The sequence below is a fragment of the Excalfactoria chinensis genome, chromosome 32 (assembly GCF_039878825.1).
Source record: "Excalfactoria chinensis isolate bCotChi1 chromosome 32, bCotChi1.hap2, whole genome shotgun sequence".
Lineage (NCBI taxonomy): Eukaryota > Metazoa > Chordata > Aves > Galliformes > Phasianidae > Excalfactoria > Excalfactoria chinensis.
The window spans coordinates 230,496-249,905 of NC_092856.1; the positions used below are offsets into that span (position 1 = coordinate 230,496).

Below are 19,410 nucleotides of genomic sequence, written 5' to 3' on the forward strand. Positions count from 1 at the left end.
GTTTGATGCTCCTCTCTTCCAGAAAAGGCCGAGTGTTCGGCTGCTGCCTGCCCAGCTGTCATGTGTTTAGAGACCAGTTCTGAAACCAGAGAGCATTAATGAGAGTCTGGGCGAGATGGGTGCAGTTGTCCTCTCTTCTGATAGGGATCTCCCTGGGGTTTCTTTAATGGCTGTCAGATATTTCTGCATTCCTACGTGGAGCAATTACACATCCCATGTAATTTGCTCACTGATTGAGGAGTTCTTCCTCAAGATATGACACTTGTTCACGTTCCACAACACTTGGTATTCTCTTCCTGTTTCAGTTTGTCTTCTGATCAGCAGAATGAGCTCAGGAAGGCCCCTTCCTTCTAAACTGCTCCTCTCCAACATCACAGTCCCTTCAGTGGAGGACTCTGCGCTTCCTGGGGGTATCTCAAGCACTCCAGTCCCCTTTGCAGGTCATGCAGCATCACCAGTGCCAGGCACTTTGCAGAGTTGATGCCTCCATGGGACCCAAAGGTTCACTGACAGCACAGCTTGGCCGTGTCCCATTGACAGCTTGTCTTTTAAGTGTCCGTATCTTGACCAGGGACAATGACAGGTCAGGTTGGGATGGACTTTGGGAGCCCACTCACACTGGACTGATGGAAGGCTTTTCTCCAGATAGACATGGGTGTCCATCATAGGGACCAGGTCCCTGTCCATGGTCCCCAGGGAGCTGAGCAGTGGCGTGGAGGGCAAGGTGAGTAGATTCTCCTGGACAAAGTGCTGAAGCAGACTGGCCAATGCCTGTCCCTCAGAGCAAGTGGACACGGAGACACCTCTGCCATTCATTTTCCATGGCATTGGTCTGCTTCAGAGATGTATAGAGAGGAAGAGGCTGCTGCTGCAGAACTGATACATTATGCTGGATTGCCCCAGAGCTTCAGGCTTCATCTCAACCCTCAGACAGAGACGTGACATGTGTCAGGGTCCAGATTTCTGTGGCCTTGCTGAGCTCAAGGCTCGTAATTTCCAACAGCAGCTGATGGGAGCAATTATCTAGCTGGGCTTCTCATCCCTCATGTGGAATTTGCAAGCTTTGCACACTGATATGTCAAGAACTCCAGGATGGGGGACAGCGTTAATTAGTGATGTCCTGCATGGTCCATGGAGGCCAGCAGAGCCTGGCCAAGTCCCACTGGAGATGAGCAGGGCCCCACAATCTGATAGCGTGGCTTGTGCTTGAGGAAAGGACCTGCATGGAGCAGCAGATTTTTCCTCTAGATTGCTGGGTAGCAAGGCGGAAACAAGCCACAGCGCTGGTTTGGCACCTCCCAACGCTTGGGAGCATTTGCTCCTCCTTTGGCAGCTTGCTCAGTGCCCCCCACCCCTCTGCCGTGTATATAAGGCCCCTCAGAGCCCTGCCACTACACATCCACTCCAGCCAGGCAGACAGCAAGCAGCTCCTCCAGCTCCAGCACCTCCGTCTTGGTGAGAGTCAACCAGAAGGCCTTCAGCATGGGTAAGGAATGCTCTGCAGCCTCCCTAGAACTGTTTCCAGGGACCCCTCTGTGCTTTGAAAATCCATTTCCATTTGGCTCTGGGATCTATGATACAGCTACAAGAGAAGCCGGAGTTTTCCTTGCTAGTGCTTCAATGCTGACATGATTCTCCATGTCAGTTCTCTCTCCATCGCTGCTGATGAACCCGGGACAAGTGTGAGATGCAGAGGGGAATGGAGAAGAGCTCTAATGTGTGATACCCCATGGTCATGGTTTAATGGGCATGGAAGTGATGGGTCAGAGGTTGGACTTAATGGTCTCAGTGGTCTTTTCCAGTCTTAATGATTCCATGGTGCCCAGTGGCACCTGGGGGAGGATTCCTCTCCTGTACCTGAGATCTGTTGGGGCCACCACAAATGGAGAGGCTGGTCGTGGAGTCCTTGAAGGGAGCCAGGGTGGGAGAAGTCCACTGAAAGGAACAGAGTCTTCTGAATAGGCACCACCGAAGGATATGGATGTTTCCCAATTTTGTTCTTTTCTTTTTCTCACTTCAGACAGATGCAGAGTTCAGTGCTACCAGTACCCCAGCTGCCCAGATGTGGTGCAATCCAGGTCCCATCAGGCATGTCCTGAAGGTAGGTGTTTGTGAAAGAGCTCTGTCTTAGCTTCAGGATGGACAATGATCAAGCCTGTGTCTTTCAGAGACCAACATTAATTAACTACATATACCGAAACCTTTCCTGAAAGGAGAATACTGCAGCTATACAGTGATCCACTTGTGTTGTTTTTTACCTCTGTTCCAGTCACGGCAGCAGAAAATTAAGCTTAGAATCACAGAATCGTAGAATTTTTTTAGTTGGAAGGACCTTCAAAGGTCATCTTATCCCAACCTGTAATGAACGTGGATACCCACAGCTCCACTGGTTACTCTGAGTCATGTCCCACCTGATTTTGGTATCTCCAGGGAGGGGGCACCACCACCTCTCCAAGCAACCTGTTCCTTGTTTGTCCTGGGAATCTCCTGAAGCTTTTATTTGCCTTTATTGTTATTTCATAGCATGTTCTAACACTAGTGTTCCACAAACCTAGCTCCTAAGGAAGAGCTTGCATACGTGACATGTACTTACCGAGAAACTTGCATCAACCAACCTGACACCCTGGCCACCATCGATCTCAACCCCAGATCTCCGCATTACTGCCAGGTACCTGTGCCCCAGACTCTTTTCTTGGCCTGATGGTCACTGCTGGCTCTGTCCTTCCGGATCCACGGCATTTCCGCCATTGTTCTGTCCCCTGTGTGTCTGTCTCGTGCTGAACCATCCCCATCTCTGTGCACACAGCAGCTGTGACTCACTTCATATCTCACTTCCAGCACATCCTGGTGATATTAAGTGAGGCTTTGAGTAGAATATCCTGTCAGTGGCTCTTCATCAGGAAAGATGGCCACCAGTGACCCACGTGGTTTGGGGTTCTCAGCACTTCTGCAGGTTTCAGCATGTTTCTGGTGCACTGCAGTTTCAGAGATGTTCTGTTATGCACTGCCCCAACCTGTCTGCTGACATCCCAATGGGAAATCAGTGCCTACCTGTCTCTGATGGCTGCTATGGCAGATTGACCACATCTATTGCACTACTATGAAACGATTCCTTACTTTAAAGCTTTGACCTTTCCAATTCCATGATGCTGATTGCATGAAGGTACTTTTTTCTGCCCATCTCCCCGACTAAACCCTGCCTCTACCTTTGGCTACCCAGGTGATCCACCGTCTGCCCATGCCCAACCTCAAAGACGAGCTGCATTGTTCAGGGTGGAGTGCTGGCAAAGTCTGCTTTGACAATATCACAACGAAAAAGAACAAGCTGATCCTCCCCTGTTTGATTTCTTCCCGTATTTACGTGGTGGATGTGGGCACGCAGTGCCGGGCTCCCACAGTATGTAAGGTATATCTGGGGTTGTTTCAAATGGGTTGTGAGTTGGTTCTTCTGGAGTAACAAAGATGGAGAAGGTCCTCTCTTCTTCTCCTACCCCTCTCCATTTTACAGAGCTGGGACAAGTTTCCCTCTCAGCTCTCTCTATCAGACCAAAGAAGACTCCCATCATCACTTTACTCCCTGTTGCATTCAGGGAGTGTCCAGTAACTGGAGATCATATCACACACCCCATACCAATACCCCTCATAGTGAGGTGGACAAACAAGCTCTTACCCATTGGATAGTGCTCCATCAATGTGGCCCATGTATAGGAGAGCTCAGTGGCCTCTCCACTCCTTTCCAAGGGTCTGGTGTATTCAGAAGCCTCAGATGGTAAAAGGCTCTGCCTTTTTCACTCCAAAAAGTAGAAATGAGCTGATCAGGCAGAGGTTTATAACTGAGTCTCCTTGTTTTTCAGATGATTGAGCCAGTGGACGTCTTCTGGAAGTGCAACAAGGGCCACCTTAGTGTAGTTCACAGTCTGCCCAATGGTGACATTCTGATCGCCAACATGGGGGATGCAGCTGGCCATGGAAAAGGTACTTTTTCTCCTGATCATTCCAATAACGTGATTACTCTTACAAAATTAAGAGGCATACAAACTACAGAATTCCAGAGTTTCAAACAACAAATGTGAGTTAACTGTTGAGAACTTCAAGTATTTCATTGCAGCTATGAGCCCCATAGTCACCCACAAGCATGCCATGCAGCATGGGGAAATGAAGACAAGTGCAGAGGAATAGCTGCCCTCTGCAGATTAAGGCAGTCGGATGTTCAGGCAATAGGTTCATCCACACCTGTTTGAGAAAGGGGAGATGGGGAGAGAGACGACGTAGTTAATTTGGTCACTGTGTACACACTAAAGCAAAGAATTGTGATCTGAAGCTGGGACAAATTATTGGACCTGAAAATTCTTCATAGAACAGATGGAAAGCTGTACTGCAAATGGTCTTGTGTAAAACAAGACAATGTAGAGTCTGTGTAGCTGAGTATCTCAGGTATGTAGAGTCTGTGTAGCTGAGTATCTCAGGTATCAAGAGGAACCAAGTCTTTGGAGTCACAGAAATACACCATAGATACACAGCATTTAGAACTGATCTGTTGTGTTTCCCTCTGGGGCCACAGGTGGATTTATTGTGCTGGATGGAGAGACCTTTGAGCTGAAGGGCAACTGGGAACACGAGTGCGAGATCCCACCAACAGGCTATGACTTCTGGTACCAGCCACGCCACAACGTTCTCATTAGCACCGCCGGGATGGTCCCAAGGATTGCGGGACGAGGATTTAACCCAGATGACCTGAAGAAAGGTGAGGGAACGGGGTTGAAGGCGCTGGGCCACAGCTCAGCAGGCTCATGGGAGGATGCAGACATTCTCACTGTATGGGTGGGAGCTGCAGAGAGGGGACAGGCAGAGCATGTGTATGCATCAACCATCTCCAGGTCTGCCCTCCCCTCATGACTCACATCTCTTCCACCTCAGGGGTCTTCGGGCGCCGCCTGAATGTGTGGAATCTGTCCTGCCGGACCCTCACGCAGTGCTTCGACCTGGGGGAGGACTCGTTGCCCCTGAGCGTTAAGTTCCTCCACAACCCCGATGCTGCCGAGGGCTACGTCAGCTGTGCCCTCAGCGGCATCATCTACCGCTTCTACAAGTGCGAGGCAAGTGCTGGGCCTGCAGCCCTGGAGCCACAGCTCTGGGACCACCTGAGAGTCCCCTGATGGAGGGCTGGCAGCTGAGAGCAAGGAATGCCAACCTTGCTGTTGGTGTCAGCAATGTGTTTCTTGGGCAGAGAGACAGCTGGGCAGTGGAGGAGGCCATCAAGATACCAGCCAAGGACGTGTCGGGATGGATTCTGCCCAAGATGCCAGGTGAGCCCTCCGTGCTGCTCCCCATTTCCTCCCGGCGCACTGAGCCGTGAACGATGCCTTCTGGGGATGCTGCCTCACCCACAGATCTTTCTTCTCTACCCTGCCAGCCTTCCCCACCGACCTGGTCATCTCCCTGGACGACAAGTACCTGTACGTCAGCAACTGGCTGCACGGGGACATCCGCCAGTACGAGATCTCCAGGACCTGCAAGCCCCGGCTGGTGGGACAGGTGAGGCAGGGCCAGGAGGCTGCACTCCTGGTTCCGTGGCTGTGGGTGGTTGTGGTTAGGTCAGGTGTTACACATCCCCTTGCCTTGCCTGCAGGTGTTTGTGGGAGGCAGCATCCTGCGAGGCGGGCCTGTGACGGTGTGCAGAGATGAAGAGCTGAAGTGCCAGCCAGAGCCCTTGGTGATCAAGGTGAGCGCTGCAGGCTCTGCCCCACGGCGTCCTCTGCACTTGGGCTCTGCTCTGCTCTCCGTTTTGCTGCTCCTGCTTTTGCTCATCTGCTGAAAGGAAGGAGCCAGCAATGTCACTGCTCTCTGTTGTGCCTCCAGTGCAAGAGGGTGTACGGCGGCCCTGCTAAGATCCAGCTCAGTGTGGATGGCAAGAGGCTGTACATCACCAACTCCTTCTACAGCACCTGGGACAAGCAGTTCTACCCGGACGTGGTCAAGTAAGGAACCTCTTTGGGGAAAAAGGGTCCCTTTGGGGTACCCTCGTGGGTGGGAATGGGAAAGGACACACAGCGCTGCTCTTGTCTGCAATGCTGCTCCATCGCCCCTTGCAGGGAAGGGTCTGCCATGCTGCTGATCGATGTGGACACGGAGAAGGGAGGCCTGACAGTGAACAAGAACTTCCTGGTGGATTTTGGAAAGGAACCCAACGGGCCTTGCCTTGCCCACGACATCCGCTTCCCTTGCGGAGATTCCACCTCCGACATCTCAGCCTAGGCGCCATGGGACGGCTCCCTTCTTCTCTCTGGTCTGTAGAGCAGCCATTAAACAGAGCGTAGGGTGATTGGGTTGGGGGTCCCATTCCTTGCTGGAATCTACATTTCTTCAGCCAGTTTCTATGCACACAAGTCCCTGGCTGTGCTTCCCAGTGCACAGCTCAGATCCTTGCTCAGACTCAGAGCTGTGCACAACACACAGCTCCTTTCAGTCAGTATTTGCATCCTCGCCGTGCCATACAGAGCCAGCTGGAGGCTGCTGAGCTCTCTGTTACGATTCAGAGTTTGCTCACACTAGCTGATGAAGGCCACAGAAGTTGAAGTGCCCACGTTGTCCGAGTTGCTGCTTTTCAGCCATGTCTGTTGCTGGGTGCTCCTTCCTGGCACAGGGGCACATGGAAGTCCCTGGCACATGCCAGTGCCTGGGCCAGGAGGTGTTGTATCGCTGAAGGAGTGTGAAGTGCTTCAATCAGAAAGGGATGCCTGATTCCTGATGCTGGCTTTCGTGTGTTCTGCTTCAAACATAAATAAAGCTCTTCTTTGCATCACCTCAGTCTTCATGTCTTAATTCATGGAAGCCCTTTCTGTTTCAGAGCAAAGCATGTTGGCAGTCCCTTTTCTGCCTCAACCAGGAGAAATTTCCCTATGGAATGTGTAGCGCTGTTATCACCCAAAGCAATGTCCTGGATTTCCTAGGGTTTACTTTAGAAAGGATTGAAGGAACACACATAGTTATTCCAATGGAGTCACGTCTGTTATGTGCCTGGTTGGGTTTTCACTTGCATTACTCTGTACTCCCTCTTGGTTTTGACAAAAACGAGCTCAGCCCCTTTCAACTTCAGAATAGAATTCTCTCTTTCACTCCAAGAAATGAGCTTGGAGTTTCTCTACACAGAGAGATGTGGTTACAAGAGCTGTAGACCATCCCCTGCTTCCCATGCGCTTTGTGGAGCCTTACCTGCTGATGCCAAATCCCTACCTTGCAATGCAAGCCTTCCTGTTGTTCAGGACAGCAACCACTGCCCCAGGGATGCTCTGCAGAAGCTCTTCTGCACACCCACCCATGTTCCCATTAATTCCATTTGCCTCCAGTCTCTACAAAGGCACAACTTGCAGCCATAATTAGTTTGGAGCCTGCAAGAATTAAAGAGTATAAAGAGTTCTAATTTTTAGCCTTTCATGTTCTTAGAAGATCTTGACTTCATTGACTTCCCTCACACTTCCCATAGTTAAAGTTATTGCACCCTTAATGGTCCTGGGAGGAAAGTAAGCCACCAAAATGAGGTGTGCAGGAGTTCTGGAAGTTCTGGCTGCTTGGTTTATTTGTCCCAGAGCAGAGGAGCTGAGGGTAGGTGGCATGGTGGCACGGGGTTCCTTATGGTACCATATCTCCTCATGCCCTACAGCTCCTCATGTGCAACAGCCCCTCATGGCCCTACAGCTCTCGTCATGGTTTCAAGCACCCAATGCAATCAGTTGAGCCCCAGCAGGTGGAGGTGGGATTTTTTGATGCCAATTTTTTGGTGGAAATGAGTTTTGTATCCAAGTTCCACCCCTGGGATGGGTGCAGATAGCAGGACAAGAACCCGCAGGTGAATCTGTGCTCAAGGTAGCAGCAGACGTTGGATGTGCCACAAGGAAACCAGCTGCATTGCTTCTCCCATCCGCCATCACATGGCAAGCACTCACCCTGCAATTATAGGAAACCCAGTCCTCACTTTTAATTTTCACTTGGTGATTAATATCTGCAACCTCATTAAGTTATTTCTGTGGTCAGGAGCGTCAGCTCTCACCCACACCTCACTGGGGGCACTGCATGGGGAAGCTCCTGACAGCACTTCCAGGATGAGCCCACAGGAGTGGGGCTGCCCCATTTCTCCCTGTGCCCCAAATCCCCATTGGGTTCTCAGTGTGAGCACTGTGGAGTTCAGCCATCACCATTTGCCCTCCATCCGTGGGAGGAGAGGAGTTCTGAAATACCTCCCCACACATTTCCAGCTCTGCCCCGGTGCCTCCCACACCCTGGGGCGTGGGGATCCTCCCTCAGTGTCCTTTTCACACCAGCCCTCTCTCTATTGCTCTCCCTATATATTGGAGCCCCGCAGAGACGCATCTCCTCACCGACGTGTTCCAGGCAGCAGCATGCAGAGAGATTCATCTCCTTCCATTGCCCACCAGAAGATGACATCCAGCACAGCCTCCAGCTCTGGTAAGTGACCTCTCCATGTATGCAGGGCTGCTTTGCAGTCCTCCAAATCTCCTCCTGGATGTTCTGCTCCTGGACACCCTGAAAGCTTTTCACACGTGGGGATGAGCATGGTGTTTTCTCAGCCTAGAGAGGGTTCCTTTTCTCCTCTGCCAGGTAGCGTTTAGGCATACCGATAATTAAAAGAGTTCTGACTGCTTTTCATCCGCTTATTCCCACTTTTGTAACACACAGTGCCATGCCTTGGCAGGGAGCCCTCAATGCAAAGTTTGGGTTTGGTGGGGTATTTTCTGCAGGGGAAGGGAAAAGGGGTGGCTCCACGATGCTCTGGGTAAGGAGCAGAGGCTCCATGCCCTGTGCTGCCCACAGAACATGATGTCCTCAAGGAGAAAACCTTCAAAAGCAAACAAGAAACTGAGTCAGCAAAGCTGAGTTGTGAAGTTTGATGTAGGTTTTCTCCCTCTTCCTCAGGCTTGACATCATAAACGGGGAAGAAAAAAAACAAAGGATCACAGAATCCTTTGAGTTGGAAGGGGCTTTTAAAGGCCATCTGGTCTCACCCTGCTGTGATGAACAGGGACAAGGTCCCGTCCACCCAAACCTCTTCTATGGTTCTAAGGATGATCTGTAAGGACCCTTCCAATCCAATCATTCCATGGTTGACCTTTAAGGACCCTTCCAACCCAACCAAACCATGGTTCCATGGATGATCATTAAGGTCACAGAATCGTTTGAGTTGGAAGGTACCTTTAAAGGCTGGACAGTCCAATCTCCCACAGTGAACAGGGACACCCACAGCTCCAACAGGTGCTCAGCACCCGGTCCACCTGATCTTTAATGCCTCTTGGAGGGATCCTTTTGGAGGTGGTGGGTCTGGGGACTTCTTTGGGTGCATGTAGGCATCCTGGTTTGCTCTGGACACCCATCCTCATCTTTAGAGATCTTATTAGTGGGTGCTGGAGGGCCATCACCTTCCTAGCCTGGGGCTGATGTGGTCCCACTGCCACAGGGGATTCTCTCAGATCACAGTGGCTACAATGAGGCATTCAGCCTTTGCCAAAAGGGCTTTCAAATCTCTCCCTGCCATCTCCTTTCCATTCCTTCTTGTTCCCAATGCAGCTCAGTGTGGATCATGCGGTCCTGGCTACGCCTCTCCCCTGGACGCAATGAAAGGTGAGTGCACTGCGTGGGACTTTGGGGACCAGCCCTGTGCTGGCTGTTGGTGAAGATGAGAGCAATGCTTTCAAGAAGATAAATGAGCTCCGTCCACGGAGGAGGCTCCCAGTAGGTGTCAGGGAAGCATTTGTCCGGGGCCAAGCCTCACTTGCATCATGGTGTCAGAACTTTACAGAGTTCAGAATAGCTTGCAATGGGTCACAACCTGCACAAAGCTACCCGATGCTTCGCAGGGCAGAACCAAATGAGTTTCCCAGAGGGAACGGTGCTGCTGCAGCCCCACAACCTGGATCTGACCCACTCAGATCTGCAGGGAGTGGAGAAGGCTGGGGGCGAATTCCGGCTTTTCCAGATGCCCTCCAGAACACGACGTCATGCTCTGCTCCTGGTGCCTGCCCAGAACCTCCCGCAGTAAAATCCACCCTCCCAGGCTGTTTGCTTGGGCAATTTGCCTGGAAATCCTTCTGGCTGCACTGCCAGAAATCTGTGCTCTCATGTGAAGAGCTCAAGGATAGCATCACCTGCTGCAGCCCCTCCCTTAATCCTCTTCCCCAGCGCTTCGCAAGCACAGCTCTAAAACCTCAGTCCTGGAGTTTGGTGCTGCTCCGTGACTCCCATCCCTGAAATATCTTTCAGCAAAGCAAACAACAGTGAAAGACTGAGTATTTAAAGACCGATAAGGGGCTGATAAAGGCACGGCGTTGAAAAGGTAGCAGCTATTGCTGCTTTGGATCAGCCCCAGGTTCTCAGGTCACCTCCCCCTGTTTTTCACCTCTTCCTCCTCCTCAGCATTTCTCAGACCAGTTCCTCCCCTTCGCTTTGCTTTGCTTTGTCAGCACTTTTTGACACGGGGTACCACCCCTTCAGGGTGAGGAGGTGGTGGGGATGGGTTGCTGTGGGTCCCCAGATGCAGTCACCATGCTCTGTTCGGGAACCAGAACCCGGCAGGGCTGTCACTGTTCAGCAAGATCTTTGTGCCATTGGCTTCAGCCTGGCGAGAGTTCCACCTTTCCACTTCTCATGTATTTTCAAGGCTTGATGGAAATCGTAGAACACCTTGAGCTGGAAGGGATCCCATAGAATATCCCAAGTTGGAAGGCACCCAAGTTGGAAGGATCATCGAGTCCAACTCCTGGCTCCACACAGCACCACCCAAAAATCAGATCCTATGTCTGAGAACGCAGCATGCTTTGGTTCATGAGACTGGTGGGGTGACCCAGGGCCATGGCAATCCATAGGGAGGATACCCCAAACCCAATGAGCCCAACTCCCCCAGGGCAGCCCCAGGGATGTGGGAATCCGGCTGTTCCTGCTGATGCTGATGCAACCAATGTTTCCATCTTGAAAGGTCCGCGGGAGGAGATTATATACGTGCCCTGCATCTACAGGAACACCGGCAGGGGCAAACCCGACTTTCTGGCCACTGTGGATGTTGACCCCAAATCTCCACACTACAGCCAGGTACCAAACACTTCACCTCAATGCTGAATGGGTGGCAGTGACCAACCCTCCAGGTGTGAGTGGGACTGGGGCTTCACAGGTGATCCACCGCCTGCCCATGCCCAACCTGGGGGATGAGCTGCACCACTCAGGCTGGAACACCTGCAGCAGCTGCTTTGGGGACACCACCAAGAAGAGGAACCGCCTGATCCTCCCCAGCCTGATCTCCTCCCGCATCTACGTGGTGGATGTGGGAACCGACCCGCGAGCTCCCAGGCTCTTCAAGGTACTTAGGAGGCGATGTTGGGACCACCAGCCCCGTGAGCCCAGTGAGTGCCACATAACCAGGAACAGCTCATGGAGGAGCTGCTGGTACTTGTGAAATCCTGCAGGTTGTCAATCCAGAGGACGTCTTCTGGCAGTGTGACCTGGGCTACCCGCACACCTCCCACTGCCTGGGCAGTGGTGAGGTGATGATCAGCACGCTGGGAGACCCGGCCGGCAATGGGAAAGGTAGGGGGCTGGGCGAGGGGTCCCACATCCAGCACTATCCCAAGATCTCTGCAACACCTCACTCCATACTTTGTTGTCTTAGAACACACGGTTCGCCCAGGTGGTTTCCTCACCACCAAGACATGTTTGGTTTTGCTCCAGGTGGCTTTATTCTGTTGGATGGAGAGACCTTCGACGTCAAGGGGAACTGGGAGAAGGGTGACAAGAACCCGCCGATGGGTTACGACTTCTGGTACCAACCGCGCCACAACGTCCTGATCAGCACAGAGTGGGGAATCCCAAAGTGCCTGGGATATGGGTTTAACCCAAACGACCTGAAGAAAGGTGAGGAAATTGTTTTTGAAGTACTCCAGGAGAGGTGCTGAGCAGCACTGCCATGAGGCCAAATCTCAGCCCTCTTCTGCCAATTCAGTAGACATGGAGCAAACTGAGACAGCCTGCTTGTTGTCTTGCACATGAATTCGCAGAGCTCACTTAGGTTTAAAACACAGGCAACACAGGTTGGATTTCACCAGTAGGGATGAGGGATGAACCCCACATCAGCCCAACATCCCTAGAGGTGTCCCTGCCCTTCAGGCCTTCTCCTAAAGAGGTTCTTCCCTGGTGGGACCCCAGTGCAAGTGATGTGGATGTGGCTCTTCAGCCCATGGTTTAGTTGGAGTGGAGGTAGCAGGTTGACCACCATGTCAAAACCATCAAGTCCACCACGGGCTGATGTTCTTGGAGGTCTTTGCCCACCTTAATGATTCTATGAATGGGGACGGGGCGGCCGCTGCACTTTGTGATCTTGGAGGCTTTTCCCAACCTTAGCAACTCCATGATTCTGTCATCTACGCTGGGGACCACTGGGGCTCATCTGGGCCCATGGCACATCTGCGGTGGCCCCGTTCCCCATAGCATCCCCTATGAACCCCCTGCCCCCTCCCAGGGCGCTACGGCCGTCGCCTCAATGTCTGGGACTGGACGACCCACACCTACGTGCAGGCCATCGACGTGGGGGAGGACGCGGCACCACTGGAGATTCGCTTCCTGCACAACCCCGATGCAGCCGAGGGCTTCGTGGGCTGCACCATCAGCAGCGCCATCCATCGCTTCTACAAGACAGAGGTACGTGTTGGGAGGGTGCTGCCCCACACTGGGACGCCATCCGGGATGCAGCCACAGGACCTGTTCTGACCAGCAGTGCTTTATGTTGGGATGATGGGATTTGGAGGATTAAAACCTTTGTTGTGGATTTATACAGCGCGAGCAATGTTCTCAGTGTTTATAGTGAGTTCAACAACAAACCTGGTATGGAGAACCTCTTTGATCAAACCAGTTAATCCAGTTGGAAAGCCAAACAGGTCCCTAGCCCCATAGCCCTGCCTCAGGTCCCAGCTCCTCAGGTCCCAGCCCTATAGAGCTAGACATGAGCTTTGCATCCTTATGTTGGATGTGCACGTGGTGTCCCCCACCTCGGGGTCTTCTCCTGCCCACTCTGAGCCCTGTGGGGCTGTTCTCTGTCCTGCAGCGTGGTGATTGGGCAGCTGAGAAGGTGATCCAGGTCCCCAGCAAGAAGGTGGAGGGCTGGCTGCTCCCAGATATGCCAAGTGAGTGTGTCCCCATGAGCCACTGTGTGCCCACTGCCCTCCATGCTGCTCGTGTGCAACTGTGCCATGCCATCCCCAAGGCTTCATCACCGACATCCTCATCTCGCTGGACGACAAGTTCCTCTACTTCAGTAACTGGTTACATGGGGATGTTCGCCAGTACGACATCTCTGACACCCGCAGGCCCAGGCTGGTGGGACAGGTGAGGCAGCAGCAGCTCTCCCCATTGCCTGGGGAGACCGTCCCCATGCCACCACGGTGTCACCTCTCTCTTGCAGGTCTTTGTGGGAGGCAGCATCTCCAAGGGAGGGCCCGTGGTTGTGCTCAAAGATGAGGAGCTGCAGTGCCAGCCGGAGCCCTTTGTCATCCAGGTGAGCTCCACTTTGCTCTTCCCACCTCCACCTTGAGCCTCCAACTATGTGGGGCTGTGGTGGTAAGGATGGGGAGCACCCAATTCCTGCGTGCACTGCGTTCAATGAGATGACATCATGGCTGGGTGGCAAGGCTGTTCCATATGGAACAACAGCACGGTTGTGCGGCAAGGACCCCCTTGCTTCTGCTCCACCATTTCCCATGGCCAAGTGGAGAGGTTCTGGTGGTTCTCCACCGCATCCCAAGGGAAGACACCGCAGTTGGGTGGCACGGTTCTTTACCACGACCCATGGGATGACACCACGGCCTCGTGGTGAGGTCCTGGTTATTCCCCACCATGTCCTATGGGACAATACCACAGTTGGGCAGGGAGGACGCCCTGGTTCTGCTCCACCATCTGCTGCTCACCGCATGTCCCCTCCACCTCCTGCAGGGCAAGAAGGTGGCTGGGGGCCCTCAGATGATCCAGCTCAGCCTGGATGGGAAGCGGCTCTACGTCACCACGTCGCTGTACAGCGCCTGGGACCGGCAGTTCTACCCCGACCTCATCAGGTGGGCATCCGACTGCGGCGCTCATTGCCATATTAGGGGCTGAGCCTCCTAACACCCCCTTACCCCCAATGCCCCTCGCAGGGACGGCTCCGTCATGCTGCAGATCAACGTGGACACGGAGAAGGGCGGTCTGAGCGTCAACCACAACTTCCTGGTGGATTTTGGGAAGGAGCCAGGAGGGCCCTGCATGGCACATGAGATGCGCTACCCCGGCGGGGACTGCACCTCCGACATCTGGGTTTAGGGCCGTTTAGGGCCGCCTGCAGCCACCTCCCATTGCTGGGTGCTGCCCCACACCAGTGCTGAGGGCACAGCGGGATGATGAAGCTGGAGGTTCTCTGCTGTGCCCACCTGAAGCTTCCAGTGCCCCACACAGTGTATCCCATACCCTACATCTCACAGCCCACATCCCCTATCTCGCATCTTGCACCCTACACCCTGCATCCCATATCCCACACCCCACATCTCTCACCCTGCACCCCGCACCTCTCACCCACATCCTACATCCCGTGTCTTACATCCCCTATCTTGCATCTTGCACCCCATATCCCACATCCTTCACCCCACACCTGCATCCCAGCCCACCTTGCAGCTCTCAGGTCCCCCCTTGCCAACAGATTAGGGGGGGAATGCAGCTGTGGGCCCCACAATAAAGCAGAGTCCTCTGCAACCCCACTCCCTCATCTCTGCCTTTTTCTTCACCTCTGTTTGTACCCCAAAAGCTGAGCCCTGTTGGTGTGCATGCACATACTGCCGGCTTAGCCTGCATGCCTGGTGCACACACATTGCACACACACACACACACACTACACGCTGCACACACTGCTGTACACACATTGCTGTGCACACACTGCTGTACACACAGTGCTGTGCACACACATTGCTGTGCACACACATTGCTGTGCACACATTGCTATACACACACTGCACGCACTGCACACCTACTGCACGCACACTGCACGCACACCCCTCTTTTACCCTCACGTCCCCTCCCTCGACTCCACCAATCAGGAGCTGTTGCTAGGCAGACTTCATCTCGAGCGCCGCCACTCAACCACGCAGCCCCACTTGTATCCGGGTAGGACAGCTGAGAGTATCCAATCACGTTAAAGCACGGCGCAGTATCCGGGCAGGTCTGAGGGGCAGCAGCCAATCAGAAAAAAGCTTCTGGCGGCCCCGCGGAGGGGTGCAGCACTTTCGGTTCCCGGTGCGCGTGGGGCGGCGGCGGCACGAGGAGGAGGGGGACGGGACGGGACGGGACGGGACGGGACGGGACGGGACGGGACGGGACGGGACGGGACGGGTCGGGTCGGGACGGGACGGTACCGGGCGGGACGGGGCAGAGCGGAGCCCGCAGGTGGGTGCGGGCGGGGGGGCGCGGCGCTGTCACCGGTAGAGTCCGCGCTGCCGGGTCCGGGGGGTCCCTGCCGTCCCCATCCCCTGCTGTCCCCCGTTCCCGTGTCCCCACCCGCTGTCCCGTGGTGTCTCCCATCCTCCCCGTCCTTTACAGCCCGGTTTCCCATTCCCTGGGATGTTCCCTCCGCCCCCCCGTTCCGTGCCGGGCTGCGCTCCCCTCTGCCCCTCCCGCGTCCCATCTCCCTTCTTTCTGCTGGTGACACATCTCCGGGTGGGGACACGGGGACCGAGGGCAGATCCAGCCCTGTGGTACCCACTGGGGGGATGTGGGCGCTGAGTGGGTCCCCTCCCCATTCTGAGGCTGAGTTTCTGCTTCCCTCCCCCTTCCCAAGACCCCAATGCCATGGCCGATGAAGAGCTGAGCCCCCAGGCCACCAAGAAGGGCACTTTGTCACCCGGCGGGTCCCGGAGCGGCGCAGCAGAACCGGGCACGTTGCTGCAGAAACTGCGGGGCAACATCTCGTAAGGCTGCAATGCAAACCCCCCCCCCCCCCGACAACATGAGCCAACGCAAAAGGGGTCTGATCTCATAGGGGTGATGAGTTTGTAACCCCCTGGATGGAAGGGAGGAGGGTCGGTGCCTCTTTTGGGGGTGGGAACGTTGGTGCCGAGCTCCTTATGTGGGCAGGGGGTCGTCAGAGTGAGGCCATCCCGTGACCTGATGCCTTCTCCTTGTCTCTTCTGTCCCTTCCATCTGTCCCCTGCAGCAAAACAGTGCAGAACAAAGTCGACGCCATCCTGGTGAGTGCCTCTGTGGGGTGGGGGAGCGCCGCGTGCCCACCCCTCCATGATCCAAACCCTTCTTCCAACCAAGCACCAGGACCCCATTTCCCCAATCCCATGTGCTATAGGGCGAGGAGCTGCTCAGCACCCATTCCTTCAGCCCCACATGGGGTGACCCCTGCTGTCCCCCCAGACCCCATTTACCCCCCGTGCAGGCTGTGCCTGTGCTCACAAACCTTTGGCTTCAAATGCTCCATGAATGCTGGCCCTATTTGGGATCCTTCATCTCTCTTTGTCTCCGGTCCTTCCTCCCCTCCACACGGACCCTTTACCCATAGCAAGATGTCCAGAAGTTCTCCGACAGCGACAAGCTCTACCTCTACCTCCAGCTGCCATCGGGGCCAAGCCTGGGAGACAGGAGGTGGGTGCTGGGGTGTCCGTCTCCCCGTGCCATCATCCCCATCCGCTCACTCCATACCATCATTCCCAGCAGCAGCCTGGACCTGAGCTCACTGAGCACAGCTGAGTACATGCATGCCTGCAATTGGATCCGGAACCACTTGGAGGAGCACACAGACACCTGCCTGCCCAAGCAAGACGTCTACGATGCCTACAGGTGAGCAGAACCCATGGAGCTTGGTTTGGGGGCAGTGGGGGCTTGGAGTTGGTTGGGAATGGCCATGCTTAATGCAGGTCATCTGTAATGCCTACAGGTGAGCGTGGTGGTGCCCCATGGAGCTCAGTTTGGGGTCAGCAGGCACTTGGGGTTGGTTGGGTATGGCCGTACCCAAGGAGGGCATCTACAGATCCTACAAGTGAGCACAGCGGTGCCCCACAGAGCTCTGTCTGGGGTCAGCAGGCACTTGGGGTGGGTTGGGAATGGCCATGCCCGACACCAGCTCTTGGAACACAGAATGGGAGCAGAGAGGAGGGCTCATCAGCTTTGACCTACCCTCCCCCCCCCAGGCAGTACTGCGATAATCTCTGCTGCCGCCCTCTGAGCGCCGCCAACTTTGGGAAGATCATCAGGGAGATCTTCCCCAACATCAAGGCCAGGAGGCTGGGAGGCCGCGGGCAATCCAAATATCCTTTGGTCACAATGGGGCCATAACGGCAGGCAGCGTTAGTGGCTCCTGAGTGGGGGTCTGGCTCCTGGTGCTGTGCGTGGGGTCAGTGCCCAGTCAGCCATCCCAGTTGTGTTTTGTCGTCCCTTAACCCCAACACACGTACTGCTACAGCGGCATCCGGAGGAAGACGGTGGTCAGCCTGCCACCACTGCCCAGCCTGGACCTCAAGGTGACGGAGACCGTAAGTCCTCCATGCTGGTGGGTGTTCTGCCTCTATGGGAAGCGCTCAGAGGAGTGGGGCAGAGGGATGCATTCCCATGGAGAGAGGAAGGGTTGAGCTCTCCATCCCCATACACCACTGACACTGGAGGTGTTGGCCCCATTGGTGATGTTGGTGTCCCATCAGCAGCACACGGAGCTGACAGACCTGGTGCAGTCCTACACCAGCGAGGTGATGGAGGCGGCCTGCGCCCTGACCTGCGACTGGGCCGAGAAGATCCTCAAACGTTCCTTCAACAACATCGTGGAGGTGGCACAGTTCCTCATCCAGCAGCACATCATCAGCTCTCGCTCAGCCCGCGCCGACCTCGTCATGGCCATGGTGGTCTCAGGTGGGCCAATGGAGGGATGGCCCCAAGGGATGTGGAGTTTGGTGGCCGTGGGGGTGACTTTGGGCACTGTCCCCACTCAATGGGGCTCATCCCCACCTCATGGCTCACTGCGTGTCCCCAGAGAGCACAGAGAAGGCTCATCGTGATGGCCGCTCTCCTCCACTGGCCAAGAGGAATGGCCTGGAGGCCTCAGAGGGCAGCGAGCAGAGCCTGGCACAGGTGAGGCCATGCGAGACACAATGTCCCCCATCCCCTGATGACCCCCATCCCCTGCTGTCCCCCATCCCCTGCTGACCCCCATCCCCTACTGTCCCCCTTCCCCTGTTGTCCCTATCTCTTGTCCCCTGTCCCTGTAGTCCTGTCCTCCTGGGGTCCCTGTCCCCATGTCTCTGCTTTCCTTGTGTCCCCTGTCCTCATGTCCCCCATCCCCTGCTGTCCCACCATGTCCCCATCTCACGCTGCATCCCACCCACAGACCAAGAAGGACGCTGTCCCCAAGGCCACCATCCCACCGCGTCCCGACAAGAAGAAGCCCCCGGAGCCACGCAGGCCACCAAGCAGCCCCCAGGTGAACGCGCTGATGGCCCGTTTGCCCCTTCTCCTCCCCCGTGTCCCCCCCGGCCCCACAGCCGTGTGCTCTTCCCCTCCAGTCCTGGCTCCCAAACTGACAGCCGCCCCACTGGGGGGCACCATGAAGGTGGCCGTCCCGCTGCCCCCCGGGCTCAACGTGCTGCTGCCTGGTGTGGCCGTGCCCGCAGCTGACAGCCCCCGTGGAGCAGCCCCCGATGGCCCCCCGAGCTCAGCCCAGCGCCCCGTGGCCACCAAGCGGTCCCCAGAGGTGGCCCACGAGGCTGGGGCCAAACGCAGGCGCGGGAGGCCGAGGAAAAGGACGGAGGAAGAGGAAGGAGGTGTGGGGTCACCGGGTCACACCAGGGATGTGGCTGAGGGGACAGAGCTGGGGGCTGAGTGCTCTGACAGCACACACGGAGGTGACAATGGGCACAGAGGTGGCAATGGGCACAGAGGTGGCAATGGGCACGGAGGTGACGGTGCCCAAGGATGTGACGGTGCCCAAGGAGGTGATATCACGGATGGCACGGCCATGGTGTCCCCAGCCCAAGTGAGTGTCATCCAGGACGGCCGTGGGCTGCAGGAGGAGGAGAAGGAGGCACTGAGCGTGGCACCAAGTGGCAGCGGGGTCACAGGAGGGGACAGTGGTGACGCTGAGCTGCGTGGGGATGGACACGGCGCCGGGATGGAGCCCACATCCAAACATGGCCCTGTGTTCCCAGGGGGGACATAAAGACCCACTGCTGGAAGTGGGGTGTCCTCATCACCGCGTGTCACTGTCACCTGCCATTAAACACTGAGTGCTGTGCCAATGCCCGGCTGCCTGTCCTTGTGTCACCAGGATGGGGGGGGGGAGGGTGATGTGGGGGGATGTCACCATCCATGGGATGGCGCTGGGTGTCACCTCACTGCCCCAGGGGT

General features: G+C 55.4%; 3 protein-coding genes across 7 annotated transcripts; all 3 read left to right on the forward strand.

The window, feature by feature from the left end:
- The first annotated feature begins 651 nt into the window (after window positions 1–651).
- LOC140263602 (methanethiol oxidase-like) lies at window positions 652–6,255 on the forward strand. The gene is made up of 13 exons (XM_072358612.1): window positions 652–724; window positions 1,373–1,486; window positions 2,021–2,067; window positions 2,540–2,668; window positions 3,221–3,406; window positions 3,855–3,975; window positions 4,562–4,744; window positions 4,918–5,096; window positions 5,228–5,306; window positions 5,414–5,535; window positions 5,630–5,722; window positions 5,860–5,978; window positions 6,093–6,255. The coding sequence occupies exons 1-13, from the start codon at window positions 652–654 to the stop codon at window positions 6,253–6,255; spliced, it is 1,608 nt and encodes a 535-aa protein (XP_072214713.1).
- Window positions 6,256–8,362: 2,107 nt separating this feature from the next.
- Window positions 8,363–14,346, forward strand: LOC140263667 (methanethiol oxidase-like). Its single transcript, XM_072358719.1, has 12 exons — window positions 8,363–8,463; window positions 9,580–9,633; window positions 10,985–11,097; window positions 11,177–11,362; window positions 11,469–11,589; window positions 11,731–11,913; window positions 12,518–12,696; window positions 13,100–13,178; window positions 13,259–13,380; window positions 13,457–13,549; window positions 13,984–14,102; window positions 14,184–14,346. Exons 1-12 carry the CDS (start codon window positions 8,397–8,399, stop codon window positions 14,344–14,346), a joined length of 1,479 nt encoding a protein of 492 aa, XP_072214820.1. The 5' UTR covers window positions 8,363–8,396.
- Window positions 14,347–15,256: 910 nt separating this feature from the next.
- On the forward strand, window positions 15,257–19,305 carry RFX5 (regulatory factor X5). Of its 5 annotated transcripts, none has more exons than XM_072358700.1 (10): window positions 15,257–15,309; window positions 15,851–15,980; window positions 16,226–16,259; window positions 16,580–16,662; window positions 16,732–16,857; window positions 17,208–17,324; window positions 17,468–17,549; window positions 17,715–17,919; window positions 18,041–18,138; window positions 18,395–19,305. In XM_072358700.1, the coding sequence occupies exons 2-10, from the start codon at window positions 15,862–15,864 to the stop codon at window positions 19,220–19,222; spliced, it is 1,692 nt and encodes a 563-aa protein (XP_072214801.1). In that variant the 5' UTR covers window positions 15,257–15,309; window positions 15,851–15,861; the 3' UTR covers window positions 19,223–19,305. The 5 variants fall into 5 exon arrangements, with proteins under 5 accessions (XP_072214801.1, XP_072214802.1, XP_072214804.1 ...); XM_072358701.1 differs by lacking the exon at window positions 15,257–15,309 and adding an exon at window positions 15,389–15,459; XM_072358703.1 differs by lacking the exon at window positions 15,257–15,309 and having other exon boundaries at window positions 15,466–15,980; window positions 17,718–17,919.
- Window positions 19,306–19,410: the final 105 nt, after the last annotated feature.